The sequence below is a fragment of the Borostomias antarcticus genome, assembly GCF_949987555.1.
Source record: "Borostomias antarcticus genome assembly, chromosome: 11".
NCBI classification, from domain to species: domain Eukaryota; kingdom Metazoa; phylum Chordata; class Actinopteri; order Stomiiformes; family Stomiidae; genus Borostomias; species Borostomias antarcticus.
The window spans coordinates 360,476-382,408 of NC_140244.1; the positions used below are offsets into that span (position 1 = coordinate 360,476).

General features: G+C 46.5%; 1 protein-coding gene across 1 annotated transcript; it reads left to right on the forward strand.

Moving 5' to 3' along the window:
• Positions 1-1,398: 1,398 nt before the first annotated feature.
• On the forward strand, positions 1,399-20,576 carry mtmr14 (myotubularin related protein 14; the record flags this gene model as incomplete). The annotated part of the gene is made up of 7 exons (XM_084445819.1): positions 1,399-1,431; positions 1,846-1,916; positions 2,397-2,455; positions 2,937-3,072; positions 4,015-4,191; positions 7,499-7,675; positions 17,181-20,576. The coding sequence occupies 7 exons, from the start codon at positions 1,399-1,401 to the stop codon at positions 17,359-17,361; spliced, it is 834 nt and encodes a 277-aa protein (XP_084301945.1). The 3' UTR covers positions 17,362-20,576.
• Positions 20,577-21,933: the final 1,357 nt, after the last annotated feature.

Here is a 21,933-nt window from a genome sequence, read left to right on the forward strand (position 1 = left end):
CTATCTCCTCCTCTCCTCTCCTCTCCCCTCCCCTCTCCTCTCCTCTCCTCTCCTCTCCTCTCCTCTCCTCTCCTCTCCTCTCCTCTCCTCTCCTCTCCTCTCCTCTCCTCTCCTCTCCTCTCCTCTCCTCTCCTCTCCTCTCCTCTCCTCTCCTCTCCAGCCCAGCCGTGTTCTAGTCCAGCCCAGCTGTGTTCTAGTCCAGCCCAGCCGTGTTCTAGTCCAGGCCCAGCCGTGTTCTAGTCCAGCCCAGCTCTGTTCTAGTCCAGCCCAGCCCCTGGGCCTAGGAACAGAAGAGTGATGGGACTGCATCATCTCTCAGACTCTCAGCTCTTCCCTCTCAGAAAATCCCTCATAATCTGACCTCTCTAACTCTTGGGGGTTACGCTACGGTATCATGTTATAACGTATTGATTTTGATATTTTTTCATTAAGACAAACTCTCTTTAACTGTCGTGTGAGATTTAATTGGTGCACCTTCAGAGGTGTAAGCGGTCACGGTTAATTCTGATTGGAAGCCGGAAGGTGATGGATGATTCTGATTGGACGCCGGAGGGTGATGGATGATTCTGATTGGACGCCGGAGGGTGATAGATGATTGCGTCCCTCCCTACGATGCGTTGAGATTGCAAACTCCATTACTGACGTTCAACTGGGATAATTGTTGATTTATGAAGTTGTATCAGGCTTCACATGATCATAATGTGTATATATTACAGTACATTGTAAGCAAACCCAGCTGGTCCATCTGGTCCGTGCGCTCATGTCTTTAACCGTCTCTCCTGGTCCGTGCGCTCATGTGTTTAACGCGTCTCTCCTGGTCCGTGCGCTCATGTCTCTCCCGCGTCTCTCCTGGTCTCATGTCTTAAATGCGTCTCTCCTGGTCCGTGCGCCTCATGTCTTTAACACGTCTCTCCTGGTCTGGTCTCTCATGTGTTTAACGCGTCTCTCCTGGTCCGTGCGCTCATGTCTTTAACACGTCTCTCCTGGTCCGTGCGCTCATGTCTCTAACGCGTCTCTCCTGGTCCATGTGCTCATGTTTTTAACGCGTCTCTCCTGGTCTGGTCTCTCATGTGTTTAACGCGTCTCTCCTGGTCCGTGTCTCATGTCTCTCCCGCGTCTCTCCTGGTCCATGTGCTCATGTTTTTAACGCGTCTCTCCTGGTCTGGTCTCATGTTTTTAACACGTCTCTCCTGGTCTGGTCTCATGTGTTTAACGCGTCTCTCCTGGTCTGGTCTCATGTGTTTAACGCGTCTATCCTGGTCTGGTCTCATGTGTTTAACGCGTCTCTCCTGGTCTCTCATGTCTTTAACGCGTCTCTCCTGTCTCTCATGTGTTTAACGCGTCTCTCCTGGTCTCTCATGTCTTTAATGGTCTCTCCCGCGTCTCTCTTCCAGTCATATGCTGCCAGATCGCCTCTCCAAAGGGGAGGAGGTGAGTGGAAGCAGCTTTTGATTGAATATCATTCAGCCTGGAAGCGACTTTGAATGATTATTATTGCTTTTCAAGGACAACTTATATATTATTTATTTATAATATATATATATACATATTATATTCAACCAGACATGTCATTAATCCACCGTTTGAGCCACTTTAACAGCTTATGGATACAAGTCTGAACTAGTTGCAAATCGTGTAGTTAAAAGGGATATTTACGTCTTTATTATAATCCCCACTTCCCTGAGTGACTGCTGAGCTATTGGACATGTTTCTGAAACCAGGGTTTTATTGGACATGTTTCTGAAACCAGGGGTTTTATTGGACATGTTTCTGAAACCAGGGGGCAGCATTCTGTCATATTTATGAATTAGTCTCTAAAATTCGATTTTCTTTTCACCTCTGCAGATTTTTTTTTTTTGCTTCAATTTTCTGAAGCACATCGTCTCAGAGAAGTTTTCTGCAGTCAAGAAACAGAGGTAAGTATTATTATTAATTATGGCAAAAAAAAAAGTGTGTTACAAATTTGAAAAGCTCTTTGTAAAACATTGTTAGTCAGTCATGTTGCAGTCTGGTCATATTATCGCTCTCACACACTCAGTCAAGTGAGAATCGGACTGACCAACCAGGACGTTTGCTTTTGTTTTATTTACTCTTTGATCTCTTGCACACACACACACACACACACACACACTCTCGCTCTCGCTCTCGCTCTCTCTCTCTCTCTCTCTCTCTCCTCATCTCTCTCTCTCTCTCTCTCTCTCTCTCTCTCTCTCTCTCTCTCTCTCTCTCTCTCTCTCTCTCTCTCTCACACACACATGCGCACGCACACACACACACGTGCACACACTCACTCACTCTCTGCATGAGTCTTGTGCATCAGTTCACCTGTCCTTTTCTCTCTCTCTCTCTCTCTCTCTCTCTCTCTCTCTCTCTCTCTCTCTCTCTCTCTCTCACAGAAGGAAAAACTCCCAGCTCAAAGACCCTGATTTCACAGTGGACGACCTCTGCCAGTTGAGTAAGTTCCAGCAGCTCCCAGGGATGAGGATCACACTGACCACCTACTGTGCTGGGATTACATGAAAACATGCGGCCAATTAAGAACACCTACATGTGTAGAGCTACATATCATTAGGATGGCATTGAATGATGAGAATGGTAACTTGAACGTGTATTTCACTCACTTAGACCCCGAAGGTTTCTCCGGCCTGGTAATGTGGTCGGAAAACCTCTCCCAAGCAGAAACTTACCGACGGTTTGATTAATGTCAGTTTCATCGCATATGTATTGTATATATATATATATGTATGTATGCAACAAGGAACATAAAAATAAAAATCTAAAATGTTAATCTTTTTATATTCCTCGCGTTGAAGTGGGAAGTTCTGAAGACTAGTTTGAAAGGCGGGGCCACGTTCCTTTGCAGGACTTCCAGCGTTGCTCTCCTCTTCCTGTCACATGATGTCCCCTAACCCCGCCCCCCCCTGTGATTGGTGCAGAGTCCCGGGACCGGGGCAGTGTGAGCAGCCTGAGCAGCGACTTCTCCCTGATCACGGAGGACGTGTTGGGCGGAGCCTCCAGCCTCAACAACGACGGCGTGGACGTGTTCTCCTACCCGCCCCTCCCCTCCGGCAGGTGAGACCATGTTCTCCTACCCCCCCCTCGCCTCCGGCAGGTGAGACCCCCCCCCCCATGTTCTCCTACCCCCCCCTCCCCTCCGGCAGGTGAGACCCCCCCATGTTCTCCTACCCGCCCCTCCCCTCCGGCAGGTGAGACCCCCCCATGTTCTCCTACCCGCCCCTCCCCTCCGGCAGGTGAGACCCCCCCCCCCCAATGTTCTCCTACCCGCCCCTCCCCTCCAGCAGGTGAGACCCCCCCCCCCCCCCCATGTTCTCCTACCCCCCCCTCGCCTCCGGCAGGTGAGACCCCCCCGTGATGTCACCCCCCCACCCGCTCACCCCCCTTTCCTCCGTCACCTCTCCTAAAAGCACGTGACACGTTTCCTTCACAGACGCTTTGATGTGTTGGATGTTTTCGTATACATTGAGCAGGTCATAACAGCCATGTTTCCATCCACACATTTTATGAGAATTAAGTTATATCGAATTAAAAATGCCTTATGGAAACAGTACAATTCGATTAAAAGTCATGAAAATCTACAAAAAGTTTGTACTGTCGATCTCGTCGGATTTTCTCTCATATGATAAAAGGCTTTTGTGATATTTAAAGGTGCTCAGTTCGTTTTTTTCCGGCCACTAGAGGGCGCTGTGGCGCAGCGTATCAGATATAAACAAGTGGGCGTTTTCACTCCACAAGGTGCCGTTCAGGGGGCGGGGCTTAGCGCCCGGCCGGCTTCACTCATAATAAAAATAAATTCTGCATTTGCTCCACAGGCACGACACCGTTGGCTATATTTCCTGTACAGATAGTTATGACTCCCCTGGACCTATTTATTGCATGTATTGAATTTTGTTTTACAAAAAGTGCAGTAAATCGAACAGAGCACCTTTAAATAAAGGATATTGATTGATTGATTGATTGATTGATTGATTGATTGATTGATTGATGCTCTCCCAGGAGGAAGGGGTCTACCTCGTCCCCCCAGACGGTTCTGTGGACCCGGCCCAACCCCCTTGACGAGCGTCTGAGCCACCCACTCGCCGAGGGCAAGTCCTCCAGCTCCTCCTCCTCCAACCAATCAGAACAGGGCTCCATGCGCGCCGGCAGCAGCCCATTGGCCGTGCCAGGGAGAAGGTGAGCGCTCGAACCCTGTTCATTGGCTGGCGCATAACGAACGTGGCCTGCCTAAACGTGGCGTGTCATCACATGTCTAAGCGTTGCGTATTTCTGTACTTAACTCTCTCATACGTTGGTCAGTCAGACCTGAGGATCTCTGTCCTGCATCTTTGAATCTTTAGTTAGTGTCTTAGTCTCTATCCGATAACCAGCGTTGTTACGGCTGCGTTGTTGTTATTTTTATTTATAATGCGCCCCCCAACCAACTGTTACATCAGCGCAGCCCGGGTACACAAACAAACAAACAAACAAACAAACAAGAACAAAGAACAAAGGACTACAGAGACACAGAATAATGGTTGTGTTCTGCTTGCATGGAGATACGAGGGCGTCCGGAGAGGGGTTGACCAGCCGGAGGGAATGTGTTGTTGTTGTTGTTGTTGTGTTGTTGAATGTGTTGTCCAGGAGCACCGGGGATTAGAACCCTCTCCGTCTTTATAATAATAATAATAACTTTATTTTATATAGCGCCTTTCATGAAACCCAAGGTCGCTTTACATCAGAGCAATAAACAGACAGAGAGAGAGAGGGATGGAGAGAGAGAGAGAGGGATGGAGAGAGAGGGAGCGAGATAAAGGGAGGGAGGGGGATGGAGAGAGAGAGAGGGATGGAGAGAGAGGGATGGAGAGAAAGGGAGAGAGGGGGATGGAGAGAGGGAGCGAGAGAAAGGGAGAGAGGGAGGGAGAGAAAGGGAGAGAGGGAGCGAGAGAGAGGGGGATGGAGAGAGATGGAGAGAGAGGGAGCGAGAGAAAGAGAGAGAGGGGGATGGAGAGAGATGGAGAGAGGGAGCGAGAGAGAGGGGGATGGAGAGAGATGGAGAGAGAGGGAGCGAGAGAAAGAGAGAGAGGGAGCGAGAGAGAGGGGGATGGAGAGAGATGGAGAAAGGGAGAGAGGGGGATGGAGAGGGAGAGAGGGGGATGGAGAGAGAGAGAGAGGGAGAGAAAGGGAGAGAGGGGGATGTCTTTATCCAGCACATGTGGAGCACACCCTCGAGGGCCTGCTCAGACCAGCTGTGTGCCTGGGGGCCCAGTGTTTGGGTTCAGACTAGGGCTGGGAGTCCGAACTTCGGGATTCGAATATAATTCGAATATTGACAGAAATACTGGTATTCGAACGAATATTAGGCAGCCCTTAATATTCGAACCTGTTATAGGCATAATTTTTTGTAAATGTGTTGGCTAGCAAACGTTGCTTTTGATTCAGATTCAGAGGGTTTTTCACGCCTGGTGAAGTTGCAATCGCGAGCTCATTAGCAAGGCTATTGGACACCTGGGCTCCTGTAGGAGGTGACGTTAGTTAGCACGGCGCGTTCCAGGCAACCCGTAACTCGTGTTTTTCCGACCTCCTACACGTGAAAATGCTCTGGAATGGCAGTCAAACCCGTAACTTCTGGTGCGTTCGTTTATTTCTGGGAGGTGGCAAATTGCGACTTGCTACTAGGAATGATTAAATAAAACGCCGCATGAACTCGCACTTCCTCGTCGCAAATTCGGATATGTTTCTCAGCCCCCAGTTGCCGGCTGACGTCAATATCATATCATCATCATATCATTCGCTATAGCTCGAATGCACACAGGTCGGAGGTAGGGATTTTGCCACTTGCGACTTGCCACCACAAACGAACGCACCATTCCCACCCGTGAACTCGTACCATGGATGTATTAATAGAATACATCATTGCTTATCGATATTGCCTATGATACAATGCCCACTAGTGGACAGAATGTGCACAACTTTATTTTAATACCTAGGTAGGTCTTTCTGTAAGAATTTAATGGTAAAAATATTATTAATAATAATTCGAATATATTCGAATATTATTATTAATAAATAAACGAACTTCGAATATGATTTTGGGGCAAAAGTCCCAGCCCTAGTTCAGACCAGCTGTGTGTGTGTGTGTTATGAGTCGCTTGACTGGGATGTGAAGGGCTGTTTCTGCTGCATGATGTGTGTGTGTGTGTGTGTGTGTGTGTGTGTGTGTGTGTTTGACGTCTCCCTGGTCCATGGACATGCTAGAGCCTTAATCAAGCTCTTCACCAGACTTGCATGAAAATGTCAAGCAAGTCAACTAATCTGATACATGTGAGACGCAGTGTCCATGTATGCAGATGTTTACTATCAAAGCAACGCGCTCCCATGCGCCCACATTGGTTTGATTCATCCGTTCCTGTGGCCATGGAAACCCCCCCTCTGACCTCAGCTTGCCCTGTTGCCTGGATACAGCCAGGGTTCTCTTGAGCTTGCCCTTTGACCCTCTCTCTCTCCTCTCCTCGTCTGATCTCCTCCTTCTCTCTCGTCTCAGGGACGCACCGATTGATCAGTTCTGGGCCGATCCCGATGTTCACAATGACCATTCACTGAGACCATGTTTGTTTATTATTGTTATTTCCTCTTTCATGCCAGCGAAGCAAAGAAATCTTCATTAAAAAACACACTATCTTTGAATCATACAAATTTATGAAACAGCCTTCAGTGCGACATCGGCCGCTGCCGTGGTGAGCGTCATCTGATTGGCCGCTGCCGTGGTGAGCGTCATCTGATTGGCCGCTGCCGTGGTGAGCGTCATCTGATTGGCCGCTGCCGTGGTTAGCGTCATCTGATTGGCCGATCGTCCAGAGACGGGTAACCAGGAGGATATGGGCCGGTACTGAATACCGATGAATGGCTGATATATCGATGCATCCCTCTCTTCTGTCCCCTTTCCTTCGCTCTCTCTCCATCTTCTCTCTCTCCGTTCTCATCCCCCCGTCTCTTCTTTCCCTCCGCTCTCTCTCCCTTCATCTCTCCATCCCTCCCTCCCCTCTCTCCTCGCCCGCGCTGCCTCTCTCTTCTCCCCTTTCTATCTCTCTCCATCCCTCTCTCTCCCTTTCTCGCTTCCTCTCTCTGCATCTCTCTCTTTCTCTCTCCATCCTTCTCTCTCCATCCCCCTCTCTCCCTTTCTCTCTCTCCCTTTCTCTCTCTCTCCCTCTCTCTCTCTCTCCATCTCTCTCTCTCTCTCTCCATCCCTCTCTCTCTCCCTCTCTCCATCTCTCTCTCCATTCCTCTCTCTCCATCTCTCTCTCTCCATCTCTCTCTCTCTCTCTCTTTTCATCCCTCTCTCTCTCCATCTCTCTCTCTCTCTCTCTCTCTCTTCATCCCTCTCTCTCTCCCTCTCTCCATCTCTCTCTCCATCTCTCTCCATCTCTCTCTCTCTCTCCATCCCTCTCTCTCTCTCTCTCCATCTCTCTCTCTTTTCATCCCTCTCTCTCTCCCTCCATCTCAGGTTGGGGGCGGAGTATCCCCGCTCTGGCTCCTCCCTCTCCACAGAGTACGGCAGCTGGCAGATCGTCTCCGGCTGCGGAAGCATCCATGACCACGCCCACTTCCTGCCGCCCGCCACCGCCGCCGCCGACTCACCCCTCCCCTTCAGCTTCCAGGACGAGGGGCCCAGCGGACGCATGTGAGTCACGTGACTCCTCCCCCCCCCCCCTCTCTCTCTCTTTCTCTCTCTCTCTCTCTCTCTCTTTTGTCTTTTGTCTTCTTCCTCCCTTTCTCCTAATTTATTCTCCTCCCTCCCCCCCCCCGTCACTTGTCACCCCCCACTCCCCCCTCCCTCAGGTACAGGGCTCTGTGGGGGGGGGGGGGGCGGGGCTGGGATGGCGCCCTCCCGCTGTGTTAGCTTACTGTGTGTGCGTGCGCCGAGAACACCCGTGATTATCTGAATAAGCTGTGTGTGTGTCTGTGTGTCTGTGTGTATGTGTGTGTGTCTGTGTGTATGTGTGTGTGTCTGTGTGTATGTGTGTGTGTCTGTGTGTGTATGCGGCGTGCGTGCGTGTGTGAACATGAGGGCCCATGCTGGAGCACAGTTGCATCCTGGGTAGTGTATAAGCAGTCTCTTTGGGTGCGTGTTTACAAGCAGAAGATGAGAACAAAGTGTGCTATCGCTGTTTGCGGAGATTCAGTCCTCCAGAACTTTTAATGGGATTTCCAGACATGGCCGTTGTTCGGCGGACTCGTTAAGCGCTCCGTCTGTCTCTGTGTTTACGTACAGTACGCGCGTGTGTGCGTTTGTGTCTGTGTGTGTGTGTGTGTGTGTGTGTGTGTCTGTTTGAGTGTGTGTGTGTCAACGGCGACAGCTCATGCAGGCTATGCACAACGTGTCACCGCGGGGGGGCCGGGAGTTTGGTTCATCATTCTCTTTATCCAGAGCGCCCGGGGGGGGGGGGGGGATGATTAGAGCTGGAAGAAGGGAAGAAATGAGGGAGGACAAGAAAAGAGAGGTTCATTTTCCTGCCGTCTCTCCCTTAGACTCGTACCCCAGTGGGGGGACGAATTTCCATTTCGGCTTGGATCTGACTGAGTTGAGTGTGTCCTGAGAGAGAGAGGGAGGGAGAAAGAGAGGGAGAGAGACAGGGAGGGATGGATGGAGAGAGAGAGAGGGAGGGAGAGAGAGAGAGAGAGGGAGGGAGGGATGGAGAGAGAGAGAGAGAGAGAGAGAGAGAGAGGGAGGGAGAAAGAAAGAGGGAGAGAGAGAGGGAGGGAGGGAGAGAGAGAGAGAGAGGGAGGGAGAGAGAGAGAGAGAGGGAGGGAGAGAGAGAGAGAGAGGGAGGGAGGGAGGGAGAGAGAGAGAGAGAGGGAGGGAGAGAGAGAGAGAGAGGGAGGGAGAGAGAGAGAGAGAGGGAGGGAGGGATGGAGAGAGAGAGAGAGAGGGAGAGAGAGAGAGAGGGAGGGAGAAAGAGGGAGGGAGGGAGAGGGAGGGAGAGAGAGAGAGAGAGCGTTGATGTTGGATCACCTGATTAACCTTACTGGTCAATGAATGCTGAGAAGAGAGTAATCTTTCTGTTGTTTTATTCATCATCAAAAGCATGTATCAAAAACATACAGTATCAAAGCTTTGGGCTTTGGATCAATATTGATTTCAGACATAGCTTAGTTTAACAGTTATGTAACAGGATTAGACAATATAACATACCTGTGAACAGATGAGCAGATGTTTGACAACAGGTGGATGTAGCATGCTAACATGCTAGCTTGCTAAGCTAAGCTAAAGCCAGCGTGAGATAGTTTAAGCCTTCATGAGTTACGAGGTAAGCGCACGTAAGTCTCCTTGGTCCGGTGGTTCTCTCTTTTATACGGTTCAGTGGAGAAGCTTAATATAGGCTGTCAGCTGACCATTCTTTATTATGGCCATGAAGCATTGATGAAACATTACCTAGGTCAAGATTAAATCTGACCTATATCCAATGTCTGGATTGACCAATGTTCCCTGTTGACGGCTATTTTGCTGACTGCATGGTCAACTGAGAGACCCCTCTGACCTTCTATGACCCTATGCGGTGTGTGGCTCTAGTCCAGTGCTGGGCTGCTTGTGCTCTCCCTGTATCCTGTGTCCCTGCTACACGGCAGCTTATCTAATTATACACTGATATCAGCCACTTGCAGAGCACGAATCAAACCTTATATGGTTTACTGAAACTGGTGGCATTCTGTCTCAAAAACCCTTACAAAACCCACATCAGATACCCCCGTCTGGCAGTCTAAAGACTGTCACAGTGAATACTTCACCATCGGCTGCTAGCTTAACTCAACAATGTCAATAAAACAACAATTAACATTAAACAATAACTTCAGACAATAGATGCTAACTCAAAAACACACAGTCAATTTTCAAAAGAATTGTGTTTGTTATTCAGAAAACATTAGCTTTGTCTGTAGGTTGGAGTAGGGAGCGGAGTCCTGCGTCTTTGTCCTCAATTTTCATGGGACAGTTGGCGCCAGTCTCCATTGCCTCGTCCAGAACCCCACAGCCAAGCCATCTCGCGAGAGAGAGTTTCTCGAACACATGTGGAGAGGAAACCCACATGTTAGTCACAGTCCTTAACCATTTTTTTTCTTTTTCTTAAAACATAAGACAGTTAAACACTTTTAAGACTGTTAAACAAAACAAACAAAAATTCGTACATTGACAGATAAATAAACTGCTTTGTCCTGTTACAGATAACTAATGACAATATGTATATATTAGTGATTATGCATTAAGAAAAGTCATCCTCACGGACATGTTTTTCTGCCTCCTCGCGATGTCCGTTGAGGTCCTGCTGTTTTTCTCCGCCCCCGTCTGATCCATTGGCACACGTTCAGTCTTTTGCCACCCGTCTGATGGTCACCGTCTAATCCCCTGCCACTCGTCTGATGGCATCCATAGGAATGTCCTTTACCACCCGTCTGATCCTTAACACCCACACTCCCTAGCATAGGAGTGTCCTTTGTCCGATCAGTCCAGTAGAGTGTAGAGGAGACTGGGTAGACTGGCACTCCATAGACGCCATTCCTTGATGGTCTTTGGCTCAAGAGTCACTTTGTTCCTTTGTTAGTGGAACTTCAGCACAATGCAGAGGTTACAGATGTCCACATTCACTTTTGGGTAGAGGGGAGACTGGAACTCAGCATAGCGTAGGAGTTAGGGTACATTCCATCAGCAAAAACATTTGCAATTTTCTTGTTCCAATTAAAAATTAAAGTTATTATACATTTCTGATAAACTTGTTGTGCAGATAAATTTCGGACCAGCGCCTTGTCTGTACATTAACTTAAACTTGCTGCTTGGTTGGTATTGAAATAGAACTTATTTAAAACTTTAACTTGAGTTAAATAAACCTTGCCAAAATCAAACCACACCTAAGGTTGCTACGCACAGTGAGGCGTGGCCAGGCAATTTCAGGCAAGTTTTGGAGCAATGAGCAAGAGAATATGAAGATAACAAGAAAGTTGACATCCCAATGTTCATTTTGCATCAGTTGAGGATTGAACTTGTAACTTCTGACACCAAACAACATCCTCTATCTCACTGAGCTAATTAACAACAACTCACGTTTGGTTTTACAAATAGACTATGTGTCATCATAAAACACTGCACGTGTGGTATATGCAATAGCCCATGAAATATCGTTGTTGATTAAAGTATACACTGAAACAAAGGATACAACAATAGATGTTGCATCATATACTAATGGTCTGCTCTTTAAAGTGTGGATGAGTGGCCTAAGTGATCAAGCGTCTCATAATATATTCAATAAATTAAAGAGACAGCTGTTTACAGTACTTTGTATTGTAAAACATTTTGATGCATTGTCGCTCAATCTTAATGACACTCTGGTCACTGAGTTTGTGAATGACAGTCTGAAGATCTAATGTATCCTCGGCAGGGGCTAGGTATGTTTGCCAACAGCGATGTCTCCGATTGGTGGAGCTTGCGTTGGATTGTGGGTAATGTAGTGTTGGTTTCAGAGAACAGAATTAAACATTTTCCAAAAATCCAATTTCTGAAATAAAATTCTGAAAGAAATCACACTACATCTATCCTTTATGACAATCTTCGCTGATGTGTTGTCCACGAGAAGTTAGACTTTAGTGGAAGATGAATAATAATAACAACATAGGCAAATACAACCAATCCCCCCCTTGGACACGAAATTATCAAAATAATGCAGTGGACAATTAATGACATGTTTTAACTAAATATACCTAGATGGGGACTGTAATTAATAATTTAATTCCTTAGTGGAGCACAAAGCATTGACCACTCATAGCAGAATTAATGTCCATACTCCTGGCGTTCTAGAGCTATCTTTCTTCACTGTTTCTATTATATCATTTTTATTTCATTTTATTGTATTTTATCTTATTTTTATTTATTTTTCAAAACCCCATTCCCTGGCCTTCCCTTTGTGTCCCTCCCAGAGGTCTGGCTGGGGGTAAGGTGCCATTTTCCTTTCTCCATGCCCCGTGCGGCATCACATTCCATGTTCCACGCACCTGAACCATAGGCCTCCTTTCGGAACCCTATCGTCCAGCCGCCGGAACCCCACAGTCCAACCGCCGGGCTCACCCGTCAATCACCTCCCCCGTCTGGCGCCAGCCTCGTTGGGGTACACATTCTTTTGGGCGATGACCTCAGCATGTCTCATGGTCACACCTGGCCTTTGGGGTATGATGAGATTTCACAAACAATGAACAGTTGATAATCTCTGACGCTCTCTACTCTACCTGCTTCCTGTAGCTGTGGCCTGTCACCATTCACTACTGCCTTGACCCCGCCCCCTCTCTGTAATGGAGAGAGAGACAACAATGGTCAACAATCCCACTTGGCTTTTACACAGTGGTAAATGCAGGCTAGAAAGAGACCTAGTTTCCTGTCTGCCAGGACAATTTCCACATGTGTGCTCAACACCTGTCTTGGCATTCATGTACTGCTCTGTTCTGATTCTGCCATGTTGCTCTATCTTCCTTTGGATTGAATTAAAAACACACAAATTAACACCACAGTATAATATTTTGTTAGTACAGCTCTAAGATGAAAGTAAAAATACAACAATTCAATGGTAATGACAATAATGGCAATTGATTGCGCTTAAGTCTTAATTACCATACCGACGGTTCATGTTGGTATCCTGACCTCCATTGCTGCGCGACTGGTCTGGTTCCAATTTTATTTCTGCTGCACACAGAGACTTTAACAACAGATTAACAAATTCCTTATTCAATACTACAATTGTATAACTACAGTGTAATATAACAATTTGTTCAATTTCTCATATAATCATTGATTTTCTCTCCACATTCCTTTCTCTCATTATTTCCTGGTGATAATAGTGAGTAAAAATCGACAGATTATGATTTGGACAGTTCAATTAAAATTTTCAAAAATATAAATTATTCTAGCAACAATTCAGCTTATAAAACTAACACTATTATTCTAAAAAACATTCTATACCTATTTCTAATATTTTACATCTATTTTCTTATAAAAAAATATAAATTATTCTAAACAATGTCTTGCCCTGCTTTTTAACACTACCCTGGCTAAGAGCAAACACTAATTGGGACAATGTTTTTATTAAAAGAATGATTTTATAATTCTCTTTGCTAAATGACTTTGCAGAAGATAAAATATTACTAATTTCTTCCCCTGCAGGGCACTAGATTTCCAATGAATCTTTCGCTTGGGATGGTTAGTCTAGAATATAATTTAGCAAATAGTATTTACTCTCTCTTCCTTGCCCTCATGTACACTCTAATCTTTTCTTTGTCCCGCCTATGCCACTGAGTTTAAATAGTTCACTTAATTACTGCTTCTTGCTTTCCCTATAACTCAAATAAGTCATTGCCTACTTTCCCATCAGGGATAGGTAGTCACTAAAGTCGTCACTCTAGTCACTACGCTTCCCCTATTACTTTTTAACAGTAATTTCCAGTCAGGTTAAGCATGTTACTTGGTTAATTGGCTACTCACTCACAGCTCACCTGATCCTCTCTTCAGTGTACGCTTGATGGTTAGTCTCCAGCTCTCGGACGTCAGGTCACGATGGACAATACAATCCCATCGTAGAACGGACCTTGGCTCCAGAGCACCTCACAAGTTAGTTATTAGATTGTATGTCAATAGAAATATTTATCTCCAATGGAGATAACATTTCTTGTGTAGTCATATTGTATTCGCTTGACCCAATGGCTGGTTCACCACGGCCGCTCTGTCCATCCTGCAGGTAAAAATACACTTCACAGATGTTACCCAGCTACGTCGTATTATTAAAGCTTTGATCAGAAACCTTAATCACGTGCCTTCCTACGAGCCTGCAAGATGGAAGACGTGGAGCGGTGGCACCCAGGCGATTAACCAATTAATCACTGGGTCAGTTATTTGTCTTAAATCTGCGCGCCATTCACCACCGGTGACGGTGTTGGCCCAATCAAACCACGTTGGTAGACGCACAGGAATCGATTCTCCTTCACGACTTCGTCTCTCCTTACTCCTCACGACTTAATCTCTCCTTACTCTGGAACAATACTCTCAGGAAGTCATATTATTGTTATGTTGTACATTCATTACAGCAATATTTCCTTAAGTAGTCTATTGTTCTGTAGATTCTGATCGCTTGATATTGTTACGTTATTTCACACGCGTTACAGTGCCAATTCTTAAAACAGTACTATATATATATACCTGTTGTGGCCACTGAGTGTCTTCCAGCTGTGCTGGGGGGATACTTTTTCCTCTTGTTTCATGACGACCGAGTCATCTACACAATGTACTGCAGACCACCAGGTAAGCTGATGACCTGTCCTCCCCATTCTTTCTCAGGACAATAGGTGTCCCGAGCGTCTGGGGAGACAAGCACCATTATTGCAGATAGTACTCAAATCATCATTAGCCAGTTTCCTATTATTTTAAATAATATATATATATATATATATATCTTCAGGGTATTTCAAAATGCAGTTTCAATAGTTTAATATCATAATTTGCTAACAACTAATCAGTTTTGGCTCAATTCAATATTCTTTGGGGTACTGTAATTTTGAAAGAGAGGGGGAGAGACAGAGACAGAAGGAGAGGTGAGAGAGAGGGGTGGGGGCTAGTGAGCAGAGGGGGGTGGGGGCTAGCCCGCCCCCTGAGCCGGGGCCGTTGCTATTAATAGATTATTGGTGCCTAAGAATTGTGTGTAACTGACGCACACACCGACCCTGCAGCTTTCTGCTCCAGCCTGTCCTCATGAGACACCCTCACTCTCATGAGTACACTCTCCTGATCTCCCAAAAGCGTTATAATAGCACTTTATTCAAATCAGCTGGCTTTTTTAGTGAGTAAGTTTCAGCACATTAGCATAGCTGTAGCGCTTAGCATTTTAAGCATCGTCACAGTTATTTTTATGACAGACATAAACATTGTTATCATTTTTTAGTCGTCACTCGCTTTTTCTGGTATTTCCTGACACTTTTCAACTACAATTCATTTACTGGAATCTGGCGTAACCTACAAATGTCACTTGTTTTCGAATTCCCTGGTCTGGTGTTTGTATCCGTTAGTTTGCGGTTAAATTATCAAATTAGGTACCGTACCCGTACAATTACGACCGAATGACTTCTCGACCGTTCTACCCTGAAATCAGCCCCCGTTTCTACATTCCTTCCCCGCGGAATCGTTTATATTTCCACTTTTCTGCCAAGGTGATGCGTCTAAAATCTGCAGTTTTATAATCAACACATCCAATCGAGAAGTCACTCATTCACTGAAACCTTTTAGAATTTTAACTTTGGCGCAGGGAACGAAGCCCGCCAGCATCGCCAACTCCTAGGTCATCAATTCATTCCCAAGTTTTTATCTGGCGCCTGTATCACATTTTCTCCTGAGGAACTAATCACTAAATCACTCATTCCAAATTAATCAAATTTCTGGGAAATAGCACTGACTGGCGGTTGGTGCTCAAACATACATATTTTAAGCATCATTTTCCTGTTAGTTACAGTGACAACATTAAACTTATGCAAATTTTCACACAGCTTAAATCTGGCATTATTCCCGTTCAACATTCATTGACCCTTCAATCAATCAGTTCCATATCAGGTTCTTTTGACTGAAATATATTCAATCCTTGCCTGACAACGCCATTTTGATGTTGGATCACCTGATTAACCTTACTGGTCAATGAATGCTGAGAAGAGAGTAATCTTTCTGTTGTTTTATTCATCATCAAAAGCATGTATCAAAAACATACAGTATCAAAGCTTTGGGCTTTGGATCAATATTGATTTCAGACATAGCTTAGTTTAACAGTTATGTAACAGGATTAGACAATATAACATACCTGTGAACAGATGAGCAGATGTTTGACAACAGGTGGATGTAGCATGCTAACATGCTAGCTTGCTAAGCTAAGCTAAAGCCAGCGTGAGATAGTTTAAGCCTTCATGAGTTACGAGGTAAGCGCACGTAAGTCTCCTTGGTCCGGTGGTTCTCTCTTTTATACGGTTCAGTGGAGAAGCTTAATATAGGCTGTCAGCTGACCATTCTTTATTATGGCCATGAAGCATTGATGAAACATTACCTAGGTCAAGATTAAATCTGACCTATATCCAATGTCTGGATTGACCAATGTTCCCTGTTGACGGCTATTTTGCTGACTGCATGGTCAACTGAGAGACCCCTCTGACCTTCTATGACCCTATGCGGTGTGTGGCTCTAGTCCAGTGCTGGGCTGCTTGTGCTCTCCCTGTATCCTGTGTCCCTGCTACACGGCAGCTTATCTAATTATACACTGATATCAGCCACTTGCAGAGCACGAATCAAACCTTATATGGTTTACTGAAACTGGTGGCATTCTGTCTCAAAAACCCTTACAAAACCCACATCAGCGTCTATCCATCTTTATTTGAGCAGAGCGCGAGGGAGCCTGAGGGAGATGGAGAGCGCTTCACACGGAGCCTGTGATGGTTCATTTACGAGCTCATTGTGGCCGTGTGTCAGCGCTCCGTTCATAACTAAAAGATGGGACTCCTCTCTTCATCCTCTGTTCTTCACCTCCCCTCTCTCTCTCTCTCTCTCTCCCTCCCCCCATCCTGCTTCCACCCCCCGTCTTCTCCCCCCTATCTCTGCGTCCCCAAATCCCTACCCCATGCCTGTCTCTGTCTCTGTCTCTGTCTCTGTCTCTGTCTCTGTCTCTGTCTCTGCTCTGTGTTCTCCCTTTGTTGCTCATCCCCCTATCCCTCTCTCTCCATCCCTTCCCCTCTCCCTCACCCCCTCATCTCTCTCTCTCTTCCCCTCTCTCTCTCCCTCCCTGCCTCTCTCTCTCTCTCCCTCTCTCTCTCTCTCTCCCTCCCTCTCTCTTTCTCCCCCTCTCTCTTCCCCCCCCCCTCTCTCTCTCTCTCTCTCTCTCTCCATCCCTTCCCCTCTCCCTCATCCCCCTCATCTCTCTCTCTCTTCCCCTCTCTCTCTCCCTCCCTGCCTCTCTCTCTCTCTCTCTCTCTCTCCCTCCCTCCCTCCCTCTCCCTCCCTCTCCCTCCCTCTCTCCATCCCTCTCTCTCTCTCTCCCTCTCTATTCTCTCCCTCTCTCCCTCTCCCTCCCTCTCTCTCCCTCCCTCTCTCTCTCTCTCTCTCCCTCTCTCTCTCATCCCTCTCTCTCTCCCAGGTGCCCGTCCCCCTCAGAGCGTCAGGCTCGTCTGGAGGCCGTGAGGGAGGTCTTCCTGGCTGCCTACAGCTCCACCGTGGGACTCAAGTCCTCGGCGCCCAGCCCCTCCGGCGCCATCTCAGGCCTCCTGGAGCACTTCGCCCGCGGCGTCGGCCTCCGCGGCACCAACAGCATCGTCTGACCACCTCCGCCACCGCCACACCCACAATGTGACCTTTCACCTCTCGTATCTTCAGTAGGCTCCTTGCCGCCAGCTCGTTCTTCCATCCACAAGACCCCGCCCCTCCAGGGCCCCAGGTCTGGTCCATCCACAAGGCCCCGCCCCGCCCCGCCAGGTCTGGTCCTCGGAGTCCAGTGGAGACGCCACATGATGTCTGGACATAAAAAAAGAGAAGTGCCAAACTTGTTCTCTCAGTCAGGGCCTGAAGCGGACTTCATTTTTAAAGTTTTTTTTTTCTTTTCTTCTTTTGTTTGGTTTGGTTTTTATCAATCGTTACATGCTCTGGATTTCTCTTTTTATTTTTATCAATGCCGTTCTAACTTCCTCTTTGGGCTGGCTCTTCTTCTTTGTTTTGTGTTGCACATGTTTGTCTAATTCAGGGAGCTAGTGGTGCCAGCCACGGCATCAAAGGGACTACAGGCTCATCTTCCTCTCAACTGCTCATGGGATGGATCACAAACGTGTCATTTTACTTCCGGGTTTGCACAGGAAAGTCTGGTCGGTACCGGTTCAGCCCAAAGCACATGGCATTGCGTCAATAGAATAGTGACAGCCGGTTAAAATACTCTTGATTTCTACACTATCTTTGCCGGCTGCCATGCGACGAGCGTTATCTGTCTGTGTATATTTCTATAAATCTATCTATTAACGGTTGCGTTCCATGCGCTTTACCTGATTCAAAACAACGGAAATCTATTTTCTCTCATAGCAAATCAGTCATTTGTTGCTTGCCTTGTGCTTTGGGCTTTCCATGAGCGTTTTTAAGCATTATGTTCTTCCGTTTGGTTTTTTATTTGATTTTAAAGGTGTTCTCTGGGATTTGTTGTTCTTAGTAGAGAGAGGGCTGTTCTTCTTCTGTAACGGTGACTGAGATCCCCCTGAAAAAGCTGCTATTCAGTGCTGAACACAGCGGGAGCGAGTTCCTTCATTGCGGTGGGTTTTCGTAGTTGTCATTAAAAGCGCATTAGAGAAGTGAGTGAGTAGTTGACATGGCGCTCTGTCCCGTCCTCATAGAAGCTAGTTTAACACAGAGAAGCTGTCCCGTCCTGATCTGTTACAACATCGCCACCTAACAGATTGACCAACCCGTCAGCTGGTCGGATCAGTCAATCTTTTATTTGCTCAGTTTTCTAAATTTTGCATTGTCACAAAATGTACATTTTTTTATATTTTTTTTACAGTTAGCAAATTTTGCATTGTCACAAAATTTACAGATTTTCCTCTGCCTATTCATTTTCAAACGCTCCCAAATTTTCCCAAGCCCCTTTGTCCATCCTCTTCCCCGTCTTCTGGGAAATCACTAATGGAGTTACTGGATACGTAGCGACGGTGATAGTCCAGTCACGTGTCTCTCATCCCATTTCATGGTCATCTAACCAGAGTCCTTTCTGGAGGCCTACATCCTGGAACCCTGCGTTTCCATGACGTCCCGGCCTTGTCAAAGCTGCTCCTCGCTGCTCAAGCCAATGAACTTCACCTCACCTGGATCTCTGCCACCAAACACTTCTCTCATCCCCACTGCTGCATCTCTCATACGTTCTTCTTTCAGATCCGACCTGGCCTCTCAGAAAAGCTGGCCTTTCACAATTTAAGGGCATTAGACCAGTGGTTCTAATGAGTTCTTTATGGACGATGTATCGGAATGTTTTGGGAAGAACTTGGGAATTTTTCGTTGGCTTGTTTGCGAAGGGCGAACGTGTTTTGGCGTGTGTTATACCTCAGGTGTTTTTGTTGTGCCTTTACCATCGGTATCAGAGGAAGCAACTCCTTTTATTCATGTTTTCAAACACGTTTCTGTTTATTATACTGTTTTAAGTGCTTGGGTTTTATGGGAAAAATGCCCCTGGAAATGTCTGAACCGTCACACGGCCACAGCTGCTGGCTTCCCCCTCTCTGACGCACTCACTTCACCGCTAGAGACGTTTCTATCCGTTCGGTCTCTGTTTAATCACATTTGGCAGCACGCTATGATGTGAACATCATGGCAAGTGATCGCTATGTACACTAGTTTTTAAGTATGTAGGGAGGGTTCTGTTTAGAGGCTTTTTTGGTCAGTGAAAAGCGTGAGGAAACGAGAGTACCGAGGTGACGGGATGCTAGTACGCTAGGCCGTGTGATTCAGAGAGACTTGTTTACACTTGAATAGGCTACTCACCCAGGTGAGGGATCTCATATCCCACACGCTTGAGTGCGTTGCAGTCGGCCACAGTGGCCTCGTTGGCCGTAGCCTGTTCTTCATCCACAGGGTCGATGCAGGGGCCACAGTGGCCATGTTGGGCGTAGCCTGTTCTTCATCCACAGGGTCGATGCAGGCAGGAGAGATGAAGGGATTTCAGACGGCTTGTTCTTGTGCGTGTCTTTCAGGTGAATGTGGTTGGAGGGAGGGAAGCGGGGAGTTGGAATCACCTTGATTCTTTTGGATCCTTGTTTCCATCTTGTTTGGCCGGTTCCCCTAAGCAGCAGAACTGGACCCGGCTTCCTGTTGACTCTGCCAATTCAGACAACTAGAACTAGAATGAAAGTCTGTTCAATAAAAGGGGCATTTATTCTCAAATGATTTATTCCTAAGATTATTTCCTGATCTGACAGAATATATCCCTGCCAATCTTGCAGACAGGACGCCTACTGGAGAGACAAAGTTATAATTCTGTCTCATCCACCATGGATGCGTCACAGACCCACTGAATCAAATTAAGCCGTAACTTTTTATTTTGGCTTCGTCTCTCAAAATACCAGACCAAGGAGGACTCATGTGAGACTGTTGAAGGAGACATCAGTCGATGTGCCCTGAAAGAAAATACCCATCTCAAATTCCTCTCTCACCTCATGCTTATAGGACCTCAAACGCTTCATGTCCACTCATCAATGTGTTTTTGCATGTTCTCTTCCCAACTTAAGCTTGTGGAATATCCGGTTTTATTGTGTTATTCAAAGGAAATGTTAAGTATAATTGATTTTTTTTCCTTTTATTTTCAATGAAATGCTGCATTGCACTCATCGTCCTTATGTTCTGTGTAAAGAGATTGACTCACTTTTTCTTTGTACAGTTGATTAATTTGAAGTAATTTTGTCTCGTTTTAATTTGCTCTTAATTTGCGCCGGAGAAAATGGGCTACATTGTGGAAGTTGAATTGAGCTGCAGGTGGTAATTATAAATAAAGAAAACGTGGAAAATATCTGGTTGTATATTTTGTGTATTTGTGTTTGGTTTCCATGGTGATAGACAGGTCCTATCATTCATGCAAGCAGGGGGGGGGGGTCCGGGAGCATGCCCCCCCCCAACATTTGAGATTATTAAAATTGTCCCCCCCAATATTTAGATTGGGGTAGTGGCATTCAAATGACCATACAGCCGCATAGGAAGATGCCCCCCCCCAAAAAAGAAATACTCTTGCAAAATGTCAATGTAAATGTCCCCCCCCCCCCAAAGTTGGATACAGACTTCAGACCCTGCCACTGCATGTAAGGATGACTACCCTACACTAAAGGTGCTATAAAGACCAATAATAATAATAGAAGAACCATCTTTTTAAAAATGGTTCCATATCGAACGTATCACTGTATCATATCAGATCATAACACTATTTTCAGATCCATCATGGTGTTGAACCCTGAGGATTCTCTCTGACCTGAAAAGGGTTCTAGAACAATACCAACCTGAAAAGGGTTCTAGAACAATACCAACCTGAAAAGGGTTCTAGAACAATACCAACCTGAAAAGGGTTCTGGAACAATACCAACCTGAAAATGGTTCTAGAACAATACCAACCTGAAAAGGGTTCTAGAACAATACCAATCTGAAAAGGGTTCTAGAACAATACCAACCTGAAAATGGTTCTAGAACAATACCAACCTGAAAAGGGTTCTAGAACAATACCAATCTGAAAAGGGTTCTAGAACAATACCAACCTGAAAATGGTTCTAGAACAATACCAACCTGAAAAGGTTTGCATTTCAAAGGGTTCTGTGCTATTGCCCCTTTTTTCACACAAAAAATACATGAAAATGTAACTGCGATTACCTTGAGGCATGCAGAGTAAGAAAGTAGGAGATTGTGAGATCACGTGATCGGGACGGCTGGAGCAACTCATGAAAGCCTTCCTCCACCTGCCGATGATGAGGAGACCCCATTGGCGCTTGCCTGTGTGAATGTGACGCGCACTCTCTCTCTCCCTCTCTCTCTCTCTCTCTCTCTCTCTCTCCCCCTCTCTCTCTCTCTCTCTCTCCCTCTCTCTCTCCCTCTCTCTCCCCCCCTCTCTCTCTCTCTCCCTCTCTCTCTCTCCCCCCCCTCTCTCTCTCTCTCTCTCTCTCTCCCTCTCTCTCCCCCCCTCTCTCTCTCTCTCTCTCTCTCTCTCCCCCCCTCTCTCTCTCTCTCTCTCTCTCTCTCTCTCTCTCTCTCTCTCTCTCTCTCTCTCTCCCCGTGATGAATGAAATCTTGTCCACAACCACCCCTCCGCGCGTGGAACGGCTCGAGCGCTTCCCCTCGGTTCCCCCCCAGGTATGCTCCTCGCGCTCATCCCCGTGTCCACGCAT